This window comes from Ictidomys tridecemlineatus, chromosome 1, assembly GCF_052094955.1.
Source record: "Ictidomys tridecemlineatus isolate mIctTri1 chromosome 1, mIctTri1.hap1, whole genome shotgun sequence".
NCBI lineage: Eukaryota > Metazoa > Chordata > Mammalia > Rodentia > Sciuridae > Ictidomys > Ictidomys tridecemlineatus.
Window position 1 is genome coordinate 4,137,350 of NC_135477.1, and position 16,212 is coordinate 4,153,561.

Here is a 16,212-nt window from a genome sequence, read left to right on the forward strand (position 1 = left end):
TGGGATGAGCTGATATCGACCAGGCTCATGGGGAAACTGGACTGCCACCCTTGCAAAAGGCCTGTCCCACCGGCAGAGCCTTCTGAGGTCACCTTGAATCTCCCCACAGGGTCCCAAGAGACAAACAGGTTCCCATGTGTGCCCCTGGGCTTCTCTGCCCCTCATCAGCCACACCCTCTTCCTCCCAAGCCTGTTGGAATGTGCGGGTGGGATCCAGGGTGGGAGGATGGTGCTGGGGACCAAATTATCATCTACCAAGTGTCAGAGCCCTGTCTGGCCAGGTCTTCTGTTGCTGATACTCTTATCTCTGCTTTGTGTGTGTGTTTCCTCAAGCCCCAGCACAGCTGGTAGGAAGCGGAGGACAGGAAGTCGTAGTCACTGCTGTGCACCAGTGTTTTGTAAAGCCTCTGCTTTATCTTTCTCAGTCAACTCAATGTGTTGAAAGAAAAAATAAAATAAATAAAAGCCTCGGTAAGTAGCATTTACCAGTTAGAAACTGAACTTTGAATCTAAAGGTTGGGAGTGTCCCAAAAGCCTCTGACCCTCCACCGAGCTGAAGCCGCTTTAGGGGAGCGATTTCCTTCTCTTCAGCCAGATCCTAAGACAGTGCGATTTTCAGTTTGAGCACTTTAGATTGTGAGCCAGAGACTCTTATCAGAGTGATGTGAAAGGCCTTACTGAAAAACGTTACATGCCCAAACCCTGTGCAAAGGACAGGATATGAGCAGTCTCTCCGGAAAAGCCACAAACTGAACACCTCAGACATCTGTTCCACACGGGAGGGAAGGCAACTTCAATACAGTCTAGAAACAGAGACGTTCTGCAGTCGTTAGAAAGGCAGAAAAGGACAGCACAGCACCAGGTAGGGGACGAGAGTCTCAAAGCTGGAGGGACTTAAGACCAACTTTCATTGTAAAGGAAAAGACAAACACAAAGAGAGGGACCCCCAGGGCTGCTAGAGACCCCGCAGGGGAGCCAGCACCCGTACCTTGCTCCTCCAGGATCCCGTTGGGCATCTTCTTGTCACTGCTGCTGACCACGGCTTTCCTCTGCTTTCTGAACCTGGGAGGCACAAGATGGGTCAGTCCTCCGTGTGCCTAGGCTGGCCAGGGAGCCCGGGGCCCGGGGCACAGGGATACCCACCAGGTGAGCCGGGAAAAGCTCTTCCTGCTGCTCATGGCTGAGCCTGCTGGGGCCAGGCCCGCTGCACATCTCAGTGGCCGGGGCCCACACCCTGCAGCCTCAAGAAGGCTCATTTCCTCATCCGAGCTGGTCGGGGCAAGTCAGCGCCCGGGGACACTCCTACCTGAAGAAGTAGGCGGTGAGGAGGAGCAAGAGGAGGAACAGCAGCAGGGGCAGCAGCAGCCAGGTGAGCAGCGACTGGGAGGTGCCAGGGTCTGGAGGGCCTGCGAGTGGCGGGAGGAGAGCCCTGTCAGGACCCCAGGCCAGGCAAGGGAGGATTCCCACAGCATGCTGCCCATGACAGTCGGCAGAGTGTCCCCCTCGCAGCCCTCCTGACACCAGGACGGCACTGGTCGTCTGCAGGCCCGTTCCACTCTCTGCCCACGGTGTCCACAGAGAAGTGGCCATGTAACGAACAAGGGACTTGAGCTGTTGCTGTGGACACGAGGGAACCAGGCCTGAGGAGTGGGTGATGCCACTTGTCCAGGCCCCTGGGGAAGGTTTGGGGGAGAGTTCACGGGCCACATGGCTCATGCTGGCCGAGCTGCCTGTTTCTGAGTCTCCAGGGTGCCTGCCCAGGGACGAGGAGCTGGAGACGGCAGCGGGTGGCTGCTGCTGCTGGAGGCCAGGACACCTTAGAGCCTGCCTTGTTGCTCAGTGTCCAGGCCTCTTGGCTGGGGCAGGGGCCCCGGGCACAGGCAAGTAGCCTGGCCCTGGGGCTAGGTGCAGACCTCATGGACAGGCACACCAGGACCCACTGTCCAGAGCTGCCAGCACCCTATTTCTCAAGGACATGTCAGGACCATGTGGGAGACTGGCCACCAGGCACCACCCTTCCCTCATTGTCCACGTTTCACACCTGCCACACTGACTGTCCTCAACCAGAGACAGGCACACACCCCTGCACCCAGCTCCATGACCTAGTGGTTGCTAGCACTTGCTCCTGCCTTGTGTGTCTGAATTCTGATGGGCATTGGTGGCTTTATTGTCCCTCACTCCCCAGTTTTCCATGCTGCCCCTTATCAAGGGTCCCAGTCCAAGGACAACCTCAGAGGCCCCCTTCTCCAGGAAGCCCTCTTAGCTCCTCTCCTTTGGATTTAGAGGGACTCTGTGTGGCCAGAGGCATGGGCCACACTCTGCTAGGAGCGAGCAGGCACATCCACGGAGGGGAAGAAACCAGCTGGACTTCTGCACGTGTTCTGCAGGCCACAACCAGCCAGAGGCTTCTCCTGGTCAGGTTTGCCCAGGCTGAGTGCTGGGGAATGACCATCCTGCTCCCTCCCTTCCAATCTAAACTATCCCACCTCCTACCACAGAGCTTCCCTCTCAGCAGCCTGGCCCGCGGCTGTCACCTGCAGCTCAGAGAGCACCAGCATCCCTGCCAAGCCTTGGAGCAACCCCAGTCCACGCTGAGGAGCCTCCTGCCACGGAGGGTCAGAGCTGAGGCTGCTCCATGGAGGGCCTGGGTGCTCCAGGTATTTACGAGAGCCTTTCCACCTCTTCCTTCTGGTCCAAGGCAGCCAGGCAGTTAGGAGGGTGGTAGGTCCCCTCCTGGCTCCCGGGGGCACATGCTCTCCTCTCCTGGGGCATCACTATGGTGAAACCCCCAGCTTCTGCATCACGCAGAGGTCAGGCCCTGGCCCACTTCTCCAAGGTGGTGACTAAACTGGCTGTAGGGTCTGCTGGGTCAGAGGAAGGGGGCACCGGGGCCATGCCAGGTCCCCCTGTGTCTTGTCTGGGGACTCCAGCCTCCTGGAGTACAGGCTGCAGTGACCGACATGGGGATTCCACAGAGATGGGCTGAACAGGGACAGAAGTGACAGGTCAGAGGGCCTAGGGTCCCCACCCTGGTTTCTGTTATTCATCAGCAGCTGCCTCTGCTGCAGAGGGTGGAGATCAAGATCACAGACCCCAAGGCCTCCTGAGGTCAGAAGGGAACGTCCAAAGTTGGCATTTTGGGGCCAATGGGAAGGTGGGCCCAGACCACTTAATCTCCCTCATTCTAAGAATAAATCCATAGCTTTATGTAAAGATATTCTAATTTTAAATATTGGTAGGTAATTAAATTGAATTCAAATATTACTTTGAACAACAGCTTGGACCAGAAGAGAAAACCCTCTGCACACTGGGTGGTGTCCCTTGAGCACTGGCTGTGCTACGGGCACCCAGAGGAAGTTCTGGAGTTCTGTTCTGACCCATGCTGACTTGGGTCCTGCTGGGTGGCAGAGGGTCCAGCTGGGGAGGAGCAGAGCAAGCCTCCCGGGTGCTGAGCAGGAAACAGCCTGTTCCCAGGACTGGATGGCAGACTCACAAAGCCAGTGTGTGTATCGTCACACCAATTCCCTGCGTGCACATGCACACCAGCAAGTTGAGAGAGTGCATGCAGCGAGGGCACGTGCTTGTTTGCTTACAAAGAACCTGGAAAGATAGGAAAGTACCACCCGGAGTGCAAGGTGGGACCCTGAACCACTCCCTATGCACCTATCCAGGAGTGAACCTCCTGCTGTGTCAGAGGAGGGCACTACCCAGATGTAAAAGCCCCCAGCCTCCCCAGCCCAGGGAGCTCTGCGGAGGCGGTAGTGGGCCATAGCTCTCCACTGCCCCATGCTTCATCTCCAGGGGTCCCTGGGAGAAGGAAGAGTTGGGGTAAAGGGGGAGGAGAGGAAGGAAAGAGGGTGGGGACACAGAGTGAGCAGCTGTGCTCTGGGACTGAGCCAAGGTGACCCAGCGTAGAGGACAGAGTGCCCAGTGTCCCCTCTTCCTTCACCTCTGCCTGGCACACAGGGCTGTTTCTACTATCTACAAACGAAAACAGGATAGAGGTCTGTTGAAAATGTTCCCACTAGCACAAAAATAAAGAATAAGTGTGCGTGAGCCAACACTTTCTCTTTCCCTTCGTCAATCATAGTTAGGACTGTGGAGTGTGTCTTTCCCAGAATTTTCTCCTATGCAGTTACATTCATAAATATGCAGGTTTGGTAAATAATGGACTTACTACTCTCATTTCATCCCAAACCGCATGAATTGTAAGAAGTGCTGTTATTCTATGAACCACTAAGGAAGAAAAAGGAGTTACTAATTATAATTGTAAAGAGCTACCCATTTTAAGACACATCCCGATATAGCAATGATACATATGAGAGAACAGATGAAGCACTGTGGGGCAGGTCGGCTCTCGCCTCTCCCATCAGTCTTGGGGAGTTTCCACGGCAGCACGGTGGGGCTCCCGCGCTCTGTGCAAGGGATGCTCCGTTTCCACAATTCAGATGGATCAAGAGTGAGTGCATGGACTCTTTCCAAGAAGTTGTTTCCAACTGCTTTGCATTTCCTTGCAATTCTGCACCTTGTGTGGGTGCAACTTTGTGTATCTCACCAGTGTTTCTGCAGGTAACTCCTAAAATTGGACCTTCTGTGTCCACTGCACACATGTTAAATTTTAATAGAAATTACCAAATTGCCCTCCCCAAAGGATTCCTGATAAAGCCAGTTTCTCCTGGAGATTAACAATGCTTCTCCTTTTGTTAATCTGATAGGCACAATCATAATGTCATTTTAATTTTCACTTCTCTAATTTCTTTGGAGTTGATCATCGTTTCATGACGAGTGAAACATTGTTAATTAGATCCTTTCGTTTTGCCTGGTCATATCCTTTACTGGTTTCCTACTTGCTCATCTTGGGGGAGTCGTCCTGTGATATTTTCTTATGTGATCTGAACATATTCACCTTCAATTCCTTGTGTAAAAAATGTGTCATGATGAATACTGATTTCATTTTGTTCAATGAGTAAACAAAACCATTTCCTGTTGTTTTGGCACATTGTGGCAACATGTGAACATCTAAAATGATGCTTCATACTTCTTCGGGGGAGTCATATTGGGTTTAAAGACTCTCCCACACAGTTGGGGGCCCCTGCAGAGGGTTTGGCCAGAGGAGCACTCTGCAGCTTGTAACCAGAGCCCTGTGTCACTCTTGCTTGCATGACCAGTGGCCACTGCTACGCAGAGAGGTCCCGGAAGAGGCTGCACCCAGGCGTGAGTTTCACTCTAGGTTCTGTTCTGGTGCCAAGGTCATGTGGCAGCCCCCTCTTCCTCAAAGCAACAGCCCGGGCCCTGGCAATACCATAAGCCAATACATTTATTTATTTTTCAAATGACTGAGAAGCCCCAAGCAGGGAACGGGGCATCATCTTGCTGGAGACCTCAGGGCTGTCACAGGGCTGAGCAGATTCTGACCTACTCTGGGGAGACAGAGGGATGCTGTGTCTGTAGGCTTCCCAGATGTGTGCAGGTGTGTCCCGGCCATTTGCCAGGTGTCCCTAAGAAGCCAGGTGATTAGTGTTGGCAAGAAAAGCTGGGTCTGCAGGCTGAGATGTTTCGCTGAATGTTCTGTAGGTGTTGGGCATGGCCAGGGGGGCTAGCTGCTCTGTCTGTCCAGGGGCTCACTGTCCTTGGGTGGGTCTGGGACCTCCCAGGCTATGGGACCTTGCTAATGACATGCACCTGGAGAGCTGGCTGGCTAAGAGGCCAGTATGTTACATGCAGCTTACATGAGCTGGCAGCTCCGGGGGGTGTGTGTGTGGGGGGGTGGGCGGGGGTCAGTGTGAGGGAGAAGACGGGGGCACTCTGGGAGTTGCTCTCCCAGTCAGGGGCTGGCATCAGCTGCAGATCCACACCTCTTCCCTCTTGTGTCCAGAGGACATTAGTTCAGGTCTGGTCATCAGTTAAAGCCCTTGACTGGGGACTTGAGCCCCTGGCCCGCCTCATGCGACTGACTGCTAACTGCGTTTCTAACAGGCTTATATTTATGGAGGGCTGCTGATGATTTTGAGGCCAAGCATGATGCTTCATTTTATGTGTCAACTTGCTGGGCCCTGGTTACCAGGCATTTAGACTGACATTTGAACCTGCAGACCGAATGCAGCAGACGGCCCCGTCCAACCAGGGGGAGGTCTGGCTGGACACAGAGGCTGAGCCTCCTGGGGAGAGGACTCCTGCGACACCCTTGTGCCTCCAGCCCTTCCTGGCCTCGTGCCAGTCCTCTGGGGCTGTGCTGTGCAGACCTTGGCTGCCTCGGTGACTGCGAGCCTGTCTTATGATGAGCGATGCATGTCTTCTTACCACACGTAGAAGTTATAAATATACAATTTTCAGTTCCTTATAGCGAGTGTGTAGTTCTAGATTTCTGTCTGTACGTGTCCTAAGGTTCTGCTTTCGGGGGGAGCCCTGACACAGCAAGAGACACCGTCAGGGAAGTCACTCATGTTGGGGATGGAGCGGGAAGGCCCAGGAGGTGTGTGAGAGGGACCAGCCTTGACGGTCACCACCAGGGGCTCTGCAGCCACAGGGGCCTAGAAGTCTACCTGGGGCCCACGGAGGCTGCCCAGGGAACTGTGTCAGCCCCTCGGGGAACTGAACTCACCCATTCTGGCCTAGGTCTCCTGTGTCAGCTCAGGAGGGGACTAAAGAATCAAAGTTCCACTGCAGGCAATGAGGCGGGCCAGATGACCCTGCCCATGCTCCCTGCTGATCACAAAGGCCAGTGCGGATGAGCCCTCTGTGGTCCAGGGAAAGTTCCAGAGCACTGATCTCTAATACTCACTGCACCCTCAATAGCAGGCACTGCCGTCACCTCCACCTCCCAAGTGGGGTACTGAGGCACAGAGGGGCTCTGTGATTTACCCCAGGACACCCAGCCAACACCGACAGAGGTGGAGTTCAGAGCCAGGCAGTGTGCCTGGAGAGGGTTTGCTCGCCTCTCTCCCTGCTTCCTCTCTTCCTCTGCCTCCCGTTCACTTTGCGGGGCATTTGCTTGTTTCATGGGGTAACACTTAGATGCCATACAGCACACCCCCTTTAAGTGGTGTTTGTTGGATCACGGAGTTGCGTACCTCTCGCCCAATCCAGTTAGCACATGTCCATGCTCCCCGTAAGACCTCGCCTGCCTCTGGGTCACTCCCTGCTCCCACCCCAGCCCCGGGTGGACATTTCCTCCCCCCTGGACACTCCATACCATGGAATCATACATCGTGGTCTTTTGGGTTGCTTGGGCTTGTTTCTAAAGGTTCCTCCATGCTATTACATGTACTCTTTTCTTTCTCTTTGTTTAACTTTTAAACTATAAAGAATATAGAAGAATGGAAAATAATACTCCACCCTGTGTGAGTGGGGCAGCACCATTTTATTTATTTATTTATTTTGGTACCAGGGATTGAACCCAGGGGTGCTTAACCACTGAGTCCCATCCCAAGAGTTTTTTTACTTTTCTTGAGACAGGGTCTAACTGAGTGGCTCAGGGCCTTGCTAAGTTGCTAAAGCTGGCTTTGAACTTGCAATCCTCCTGCCTCAGCACCCCGCCCCCCACAGCTGCTGGATCACAGGTGTGCACCACTACACCTGGCTGCACCAAGGAAATTTTAACTCTTCTGCTCTCCCGCCTCCCACCACGGCTGCTACCAGAGGGGGCTGAGGACCAGCACCTGGGCTAAGCTGGCTGCAGTCAAATGCTGAACAGCAGCTCACCCAGCTGCCTGTTTGTCGGGAGCACACTAAGAAAGCCAGCCGCGTCCTTCTCGCCTCTCACCAGCCCTTACCACCCTGGACCACCTGTCATTTCCAGGTGCCCAGGGGTGGCACCGGGGCCTTGGCAGGCCAGCTAAGAGCAGGGGCTCCTCACCTGCAGTGGTGCTGGTCCAGTTGCTCTCCGCTGTGGTGGTCTCGTTGCTCTTGAGCGCTCTGGTGAGCGGCAAGCTAAAACCTGCCAGCAGGAGTGGACAGAAGGGCTCCATGGTAAACCTGCAAGGACAGGGACAGGCTCAGAGGGCTCGCCTGCAGTGTCTCATGGCCGGGATGGGGACGAGCCCCATTTGAGGTTTACCCTGAGCCAAGAACTCTGCCTGCTGCCTTCATTTTATCTTCTCCCCACCCCTCCATGGTGATGGAGCCACCCAAGGCTCAGGGGTCCAGTTTTGCTGATGGCTGGTAAGGGCGGGGGGACACTGGAGCCCAGATGCCTGCCCATGCCAACACCTCTTGCCGGGACCCACATCTGGACAGCCCACCTGGCATCCTGGGTCCTTGGCCTTCTGGCCCCCACTCTTGCTGACGGCCCTCCCTTCCACTCCCACCTCATGGCACCCAGCAGGGCAGCTGCTTTCCCTCTGCTTCTTGGTACCCCCCACGCTGCCTGGGGGGTCTCACTCCCTTCAAGGCCCAGCTCAGAGGCCCTGGGCTTGGAAGGCAGCTCACAGGCTGGCTTTGAGGGTCTTCCCTGTTCCTGGCTGTGTCAGCACCCCTGGTCCAGCCCTGGCAGCTCCCACTGGCCCTTGCGTCTGATGTGCTCACCCCCAGGTGAAGCAGAGGCAAGCTCCTGCTCGACAGAGCTGGTGAAGGAAGCCAGGGGTTTGCTGGGTGTCGAGGCGGGCACCTCACTAAGGGAGCCGAGTGTTCACTGTGTGTCCAGGTGGGCGCCTGGGGCAGACCCAACCGCAAAGTGCCCCACACAAGGAAAGGCCCTTACACACCAGGGACACACAGGTGCAGTCACCTCAGATCCCCGCTGGAGCTCCGTTTTGCCCAGTCACCTGAGAGGATCAGTGGAGCTGGCAGCACCTGTGATGAGCTGTGGCAGGTGGTGGGCGGCAGATGCTGCCCAGTGAGCCTTGGTGCTTATAAGGTAAACGAGGGTTGAGGGGAGGGCTCCTGTCCACTGAGCCCCATCCAGTTAGCCCACTGTCAGCACCTTCCTGTCCGAGGCCTCCCTGGGGGATGCAAATGGAGCTGGTCTCAGAACCGAGGCCAAGAAACACTCCGGCCGTTGGCACAGCGAACACTAGTGTCCTTAGGGAAGATGCGGGAACGAGCGTGGAAACCGAATCTGGTCTCAGCCATCACCACCACTAAGATGAAGCCACATGGGCGCACATTGTACCAGTTAACCCAGGCCACCAGGACAGTGACAATCAGCACTTGCCCATCTCTCCTCTTTGATTTCCAAAGCACACAGTTTAGGTTTACAAAGTGAGCCACGTACACACAAATGGCGCTTGTCCCCTAAGCCAGTGCCTACACGTGCTGGGCCCCTCACATGGGTACTGTCAGCTCAGTAGACCTCCAGGCCTAAAGAACGGAGGCTCTGAGAGGGGAAGGGGGTGGCCCAGAGTCGGGAGAGGACCATGGTTTGAACCCAGGGCTGGAGATGACAGCCCTCGAGACCACCCAGGCTTCCCTGGGCCTCCCACGACAGGCAGCGCTGCACATCTCTTTTAAAATCTGTCACTGCAGGCTGCCATGATACTTGTAATATAATTGAGCAAATTACCGAGTAATCGACCAGGAAGTATTAACTGGCTTAATACAACTCCAGAGATGCAGGATTCCTAGTAGAAACATTTCCCCCATCTCATGCAATAACTTGATAACACTCCTCTCCTGATGCTCACCTAAGGAGGGCGGACATTCTTGAGAATGAGGAAGCTCATTTCACTCCTCTCTGACATCCAGGTCTGCAGAAACTCAACGGAGCAGCAGGCGAGTTTCCCGGTATGACCAGCAGAGGGCGATAAACTCTGCAGACTTCAAAACCTGTCCCACTATCTGGAGTCCCTTTATAGTCCCACTTAAGAGTCCAAGGCCAATGACTCTGTGCCTGTTATCCCTCACCATCCACTCTCGTAGGGCTTGTGCAAGCCCCCTGGTAAGCATAGGCATAAAACTGTTCAGAAATAGTGTTTGAAATAGGAATTAAATCCATGCTGAAGTTTAAGGATTTGTATTTAAACAGTATCTGTTGGGTGCCAAACGATGTGTGAGGGGCATAAAGCATATGTGATCTCCAGAAGAGAAGATCAAAATAGTATACTCCTACCAAAGCAGACTTTATTTTTATTTGCCTCAAAAGTTTCCCAGCTATCCATTTGAATAGAAACCATTTTTTTTTTTTAATTCTACTCAATGCGTTTTCCGTACTCTTCGATGGGCAATGGCTGGGGTCAGGCAGCCTGCTAGGGCCTGGAGGTGCAAAGCTGAATACTGTCCCATCTCTGCCCTCCAGCAGCTCACTGAGCTGTGAGCACCGGGAAAGGACGGCTCCCGGGTAGCCCCCAGCCATCTGCAGTGGTGGCACAGTGCCAAGGAATGGGGAGAGGGTGGCCAATCAGGTTTCCCCAGAAATGAAGCATAGGTTAGGGGAGAGTGAACATCCAGAGGTGAGTGGACTCCTCACCTGCCGTCAGGTGCCTGTCTAGAGCAGAAGGCAGAGAGTACCCCGGCTAGACTAGGCTCTCTCTCCATTCCTGTTCATTCAGGATCCTTCCACCAGCAAAAGAGAAAGACACAACATCCCCTTTCAGATGCTCTCAATCTGGGGTCCCTTGAAGTCCCATCTACACGCCAAGAAACATCGCGACTGTGGATATAGCGAGTGCCATCGTACCCATCACAGGACCCCTTGGCCCTTTCCCAACATGCATTTCCCCTTTGCACAAATGCTGCCCGGAGTGTCCTGGTTAGGCAGGAGAGTGAAGGTCCAGAGGGTGGGCTGTACCCCTGAACCTACTGCCAAATGTCCAGAGTGGAAAGTCCTTGGCCTCAACTTGGATGACTGTAGACAGGAACAGATGTGGCCAGACAGTGATAAGGGCTTCCTTTTCACCTAGGGCTCAGGGCTCTCCTTAATGGGCCTCCGTGGGACGCTGGCTAGCAAGGGCTGGGTCCTGGGGACTGGGCCTGCCTCCACCCCGGAGGCAGCCTGATGGAGGACAGCCACAGTGAGCACAGACGGAGAGTGGCCTCGGGCCTTGCCACAGAAGTGCAGGCCGGGAAGGACAGTGCCACTTTCTGAAATCATCTGAACTAGCCAAGCCTTCTGGGGCACCGTCCAGGTACCATGATCGCCCCTGCCAGCCTTCATCCTGCCTCTTGGAACCTGCTCGGGCAGAAGACCCTCCTCTGAGCCTTGTCCAGAGACAAGAATCTGCAGCTGGGGGCTCCCTGCTCTCAGTGTCTTTGTCTAGAACCACTGAAACTGTTTTATATGAAATCAGGAAGGTGTGGCTCCAGGACAAGACGATTATTCTTTAACACATTGGGGAAAAACAAAAATGCAGACAAAATGATGCCTTTTCATGGTGAAGAAGCAGCAAAGTCCAGCCAGATCACAAGTTTTAGGTGTGAATATACTTACATGGGTGGAATATTTAAATAATAACAAAACAGTAAAATTCATAGACTGTGTTTCAGATATCTCCACAGTGATTCCCGCCTCTTTGGAGCGGGCTTTGCTTGTTAAAAAGAAAGAGGTGCCAAGGACGGGCTTGTTATCTCTGTGGTGAAGACTGGAACTTAATTGCTTTTGAACAAAGGTAATTGCATTTGTCTAAATGCAAAATCACGGACAAATTGTTGAAAGGAGAGTGGCAAAGAAGTCCATGCAACAAGAAGGAAAAAGGAAAAGAAAATAGCTAGAAAGAAAGGAGGATGGGAGGCGTGGTGGTGTCCCAGACCTGGCTGAATGTCACCAAACAAGGGCCTGCACTGGCTTAGGGTGTCCTCCTGGGCCCAGGCAGGGGACTAACCGATAAGCAGGGCTGGCTCCCTGGAGCGAGAGGTTATCCTGTGCCTCTTCCCACACCAGGATGGATGGGGCGAGGATTGGGGCCTGTGGGTTGGAGTGCAGGCAGGTAGGCAGGAGGCAGGAAGCAGGAGGCAGGAGGAACTGCTTTGTGCTGGCTAGTTGGGCTCTGGCTTCCTCTCCTCTAACATCCTCTGCCTTGCACTGACTGATACGATGGCTGGAGATGGCGAGGTACTTGCCTGCTACACTGGCTTCCTGGACAGAACTGCGTGGGGTGAGGAGGTGCCACACTTCTGCAGCCTGAGGCCCGTCCAGGGCCGGGCAGTGCAGCCCCACAGCTGCCTTCTGTGCACACAGGCCTGCCTATCTGGACTGGTGCACTTGCGGCATCTCTGAGGTACATGGAAGGGGTCTCAGGGTTCAGGAAACTGAATTCAGAGCACACTCTTCAAAACTCTGGAGGAACCCACCCTGGTGGTCAGTGGAAGGCTGACAGGGACAGAGATTTGCCTCTCCCCCCGCCACCCCAGGGTAAATCACCAGGTAAGCCACACTGAGATAATTTCACTGGTGACAGTCTTTGGACCCTCACCTAAACCACATTCCCACTAGAGACCCAGCCATTCATGACTAAGTTAGAAGTGCCCACCTAGGCCAGGTGTGTTCAGAGATGTCTGATGTCTCTGAGAACAGACAGAACACCTTGGGAAAGGGGGTGACCGGGAGCCTGCGCGAGCCGAGGAGGAATTTTGAGTTTGGGGTGTTGGTGGCGGTGGGGGGATGTGGAGTTGCCAGGCTGGAGGGAGGGCTCAGTGGGGGACAGGGCCAGGCTCCCCCTCTCAGCTGCACTGCAGACTATGAGGGACCCAGGTCAGGGTTCCTCTGGCCACTGGGGCAGTAGCACTATGGCTCCCCCATGCTTGGCTGGCCACACTGACCTTCCCAAGTGGAGACGGCCACTCCTGGAGTAAAAGGTGGGAGAGCTGAAGGTGGGGACAGAGGAGCAAGGCGCTGTGTCTTGGGAGTCAGCACCCTGCCTCTTCCCGAAGCCAACAGTAGCAGAATCATCCCCAGTGCATGTGGGAATCCGTTAGGTCTGTGCCAATGGCTTCGTAATCCATTTTGGGGCTCTGACATGAACATGGCTAAAGACTCATGCCCATGTTTGTGTATCACATGCTGACCTTGATTTCATCAGGAATCACACGCATGCACACACACACACACACACACACACACTGTATCCCAGTCCTGGTGGGGCCACTCTGGCTTCCTGCTTGGCTCTACTGGGCAAGACCTGATGCTTAGGGGATGGATGGCACAGGCAAGGGGCCTCCTGAGGACACAGCCATGCTCCACCCAGGTCACAGGGAGAACCAGGAGCCTGCTGGCCTTCAGTAGGTCTCTTAGGGACAACTGCAGATTCTTATGTGGCGATGCTAATTTGCATAATCCCAATTATGAATGGTGCCCTTGTGAAGGTGAATAAAAAGGGAAGAGCTTATCCTGGGGGAAGTCAGTTTCCCCCTTTCCCAGGCAGACCCAGGACAGCTGAAGATCCAGGGAAGCCTCTCAGAAGCTTCGCAGACCCTGAGCCGTTGTGGAATCCACTTAAGGAACAGCAAGCAAGCCCTCTCACCAACACCCGTTAGAGAGCAGGACGCTCAGGGCTGCTGTAGCTGGGCCAGATGGTGAAGTGGGCATCGCCAGACGGACATGGGATAAGTCTCTCTCCCCAGGAAAGAGAATCGTCCCTCTTGTCTTTAAAGAACAAGCCCACGAAGCGCCGGCAAGCTGACAGTGCATGAAGGATGGCGGAGGACCAAGGGCAGAGCTGAAGGCTCCTCTGCCTGATCTCAGGGCGGTGAAGACCTACAGTGTCCCACGATTCTTCATGAGCTTCAAAAATCACCCATAATTATTTTCTTCCTACTCTTGTGGTAACCATCACTTCAAATCAGATAGGACACCCCTGAATCCTTAATTCATTAAAAATCACCAGGTAAGCCACACTGAGACCATCTCATTGGTGACATCTTTGGATCCTCACCTAAACCACATTCTCACTGGAGACCCAGCCATTCATGACTACGTTAGAAGTGCCCGAGGACAGAGGCTGAACCTCCGCAGATGTACGTGGTCCCCAGCTCTCAGGCTCACGGATGCGGCTCTAGACCCCCAGTCTCTGGAGCTCTCTCACCCGTGTCTGACCCTGTCCCTGTGGAGGTACATGAAGTCAGTGTGGACGGTGAGCTCTGCCCGCTGGGAAGGCCACTCAGGTTAGCGTCCACTCTCGTTATGGTTATTGTGTCTTCGCATTAATGAACATGTTCAGGTGTCAAAACTGTCAAAACCGTCAGGTGACTCTGGAGTGATGATGGTTTCTAATTCTCTGTCCTCTCCAGGGCCTTGTCCATGTGGCTCTCCCGGGCAGGTGCCCTGCTCTCTTTTCTGTCTACTTCAGCTTTCCCCTGGTGGGCTCCTCAATGGTCACTGACCCTGGGGAGCCCTGCTGTCACCACACCAACCCTCAGCACTCTTGAGAGACCACTCCTCTCGGCTGCTGATGGCAGCCGTTTGTCTGCTGCCTGCTCCTCTGCTGCACGTGAGCTCCTGTCAGTCAGCGCCCTCTCTTGGTCCTGCATTTCCTGGAGGCAGAAGGCAGAGGCCAGCAGAAACACTGCAGGGGTGTTCCCAGGACAGTGGGGAAGGAAGCACGGTCCCTGGCTCAGGGACAGGGCAGGCTTGTGCTTCTCCCGTAGGACGGTCAGCAGGACGGTCAGCAGGACGTGCTTCTCAGGACCTGCCTTTCACAAGGGCCCAAAGGATGCCCCTCGGGCTGTGTTCCACCTGGAGGTGCAGGAGGGTGAGGGAGACACATCCCCATTTTCACAAAGCCTGGAGGTGGCGGTGCCTCTGCCTGTCCCCCACTGGCATCCCTGGGCCCCTGCCTGTGAAGCCCACCTCAGGGTACAGGTGGGCCGGCTACCCTGGGGACCTTGGAGGGCTGCTCAGTTGGGGGCCTGTGCTCTGAGGGTGGCATCTTGGGAGCTCTCCAGAGCTTCCATATGGGATAATCAGATAAAGACCACTTCCTCTATCCTGTGACTTTCCTTTGACTTCACCTGGAGTGTAAATCAATTCTGACGTCCTTCAAACAGAACCCATAAATCACCCTACACTGCCGTCAGCGCTCCCAGGGCAGAAGCTGCAGCAGGAGGAGAGGCTAATGCTCCCCACCTGAATGCTTCAGAGGGTCTCTCTGCAATGACCCCATCGCCTGGGCACACAGTGCTATCGACTGTCAGTGACTGGATGCACGGTCTAGGGTCCTTCTCGGAGGCTGAGGCGGATCACTCTGGGAGTCAGAGCCCTGGGAGAGGAAGGGGGAATTGACCCAGAGTTGAAGAAAGATGCTTGACCCTCGCTAAAGCAGCCTGGTGGGGAGTGGACGGTGCACCCGGCAGCACTCCGGCCTCCTGAGCGGTGCTTCCTGGGCCTCCCGGTTTTCTGCTCTCCCTCCTGTAGCAGGTTCTGGTGAGACTCTGGGGCACAGCGAGCAGCAGGAAGACTCAGTGTGACCCTGGCTAATGACCAGGATGGGCAATGACCTTTTAATGCCCACCACGGGGCTCCAGAGGGGTTGAGTCGCCATGGTGCTAATTCTGGACGTGGGCTATCTCCTGAGCATGCCTCTGGGGGAGGGGAAGGTGGCCACGTGGCCAGGTGCCAAGGCACCCTGAGGCTCAGGCAGGCCACTGCTCTTTACAGCCCTCAAATCCAATTGGGCTCAATTTGGCAAATGCCTTCTAAGCCCCTGGGGTTTGCTCAGTGCTCAGGAAGTTCTCAGAATGTCAGGGACCTGTCCCAGTGAGGCCATGGTCTCCTCAGAAGCAGCACAGCATGTGGGGGATAAACGGCCACTGCCCCTTGGGGCGCCAGACCCCAATGTACACAGCAACTCCACAGCCTGTGCACACGCTCTCCTTGAGGGCTCTACTGTTCCACCAGAGGATGCTGCGCCCGCAGGGCTCATTTCTTCTCTTAAATATAAACCAAGAACAGGATTGATCCAGGTCCATCTGATTTCCCAGGCTCTGAAACCCAAACACCAAGCCACACAAAGCTGAAGTGGTGGTTGTGCTTGTTTTCTGCTAATATGTCCTTAACTAGGTTTCTGTCGCGGGAAACCAAATAGCAGAAATTCAGTGAAAACTGCTTCCGTTTGCGATCCGGTCACATGTCTGAGCTTAGGTCAATAAAATTGATCAGCAAGCCAATGTGGAGAGAGGAATGGACCTGTGCTGACGCAGAGGCACCAGCTGAGCCAAGGACGGCGGGTCTTTGCCTCGTATGCAGCACACAGCACCGTGCTGCTTGAGTTCTGGTGCCGCCTCAGAAGGCGGGCTGACCAGCTGCCTCACCTGGAGCACGAGTACCCGTCCTTCCATGGAGGATCA

At 54.8% G+C, this 16,212-nt stretch overlaps 1 protein-coding gene across 5 annotated transcripts in view; it reads right to left on the bottom strand.

Annotated features, from left to right (window-relative positions):
- The window catches only part of Ptpre (protein tyrosine phosphatase receptor type E), a 129,136-nt gene that overhangs the window by 30,040 nt on the left and 82,884 nt on the right, over nt 1-16,212 (bottom strand). For 4 of the 5 annotated variants that reach the window (XM_078024284.1, XM_078024278.1, XM_078024273.1 and 1 more), the window contains 3 exons: nt 7,856-7,974; nt 1,307-1,406; nt 989-1,062 (listed from right to left, as the gene is read on the bottom strand). In XM_078024284.1, coding sequence (XP_077880410.1) covers nt 989-1,062; nt 1,307-1,406; nt 7,856-7,967 — 286 coding nt within the window. In that variant the 5' untranslated portion in view covers nt 7,968-7,974. The other variant, XM_005320772.4, reaches the window with a different exon arrangement.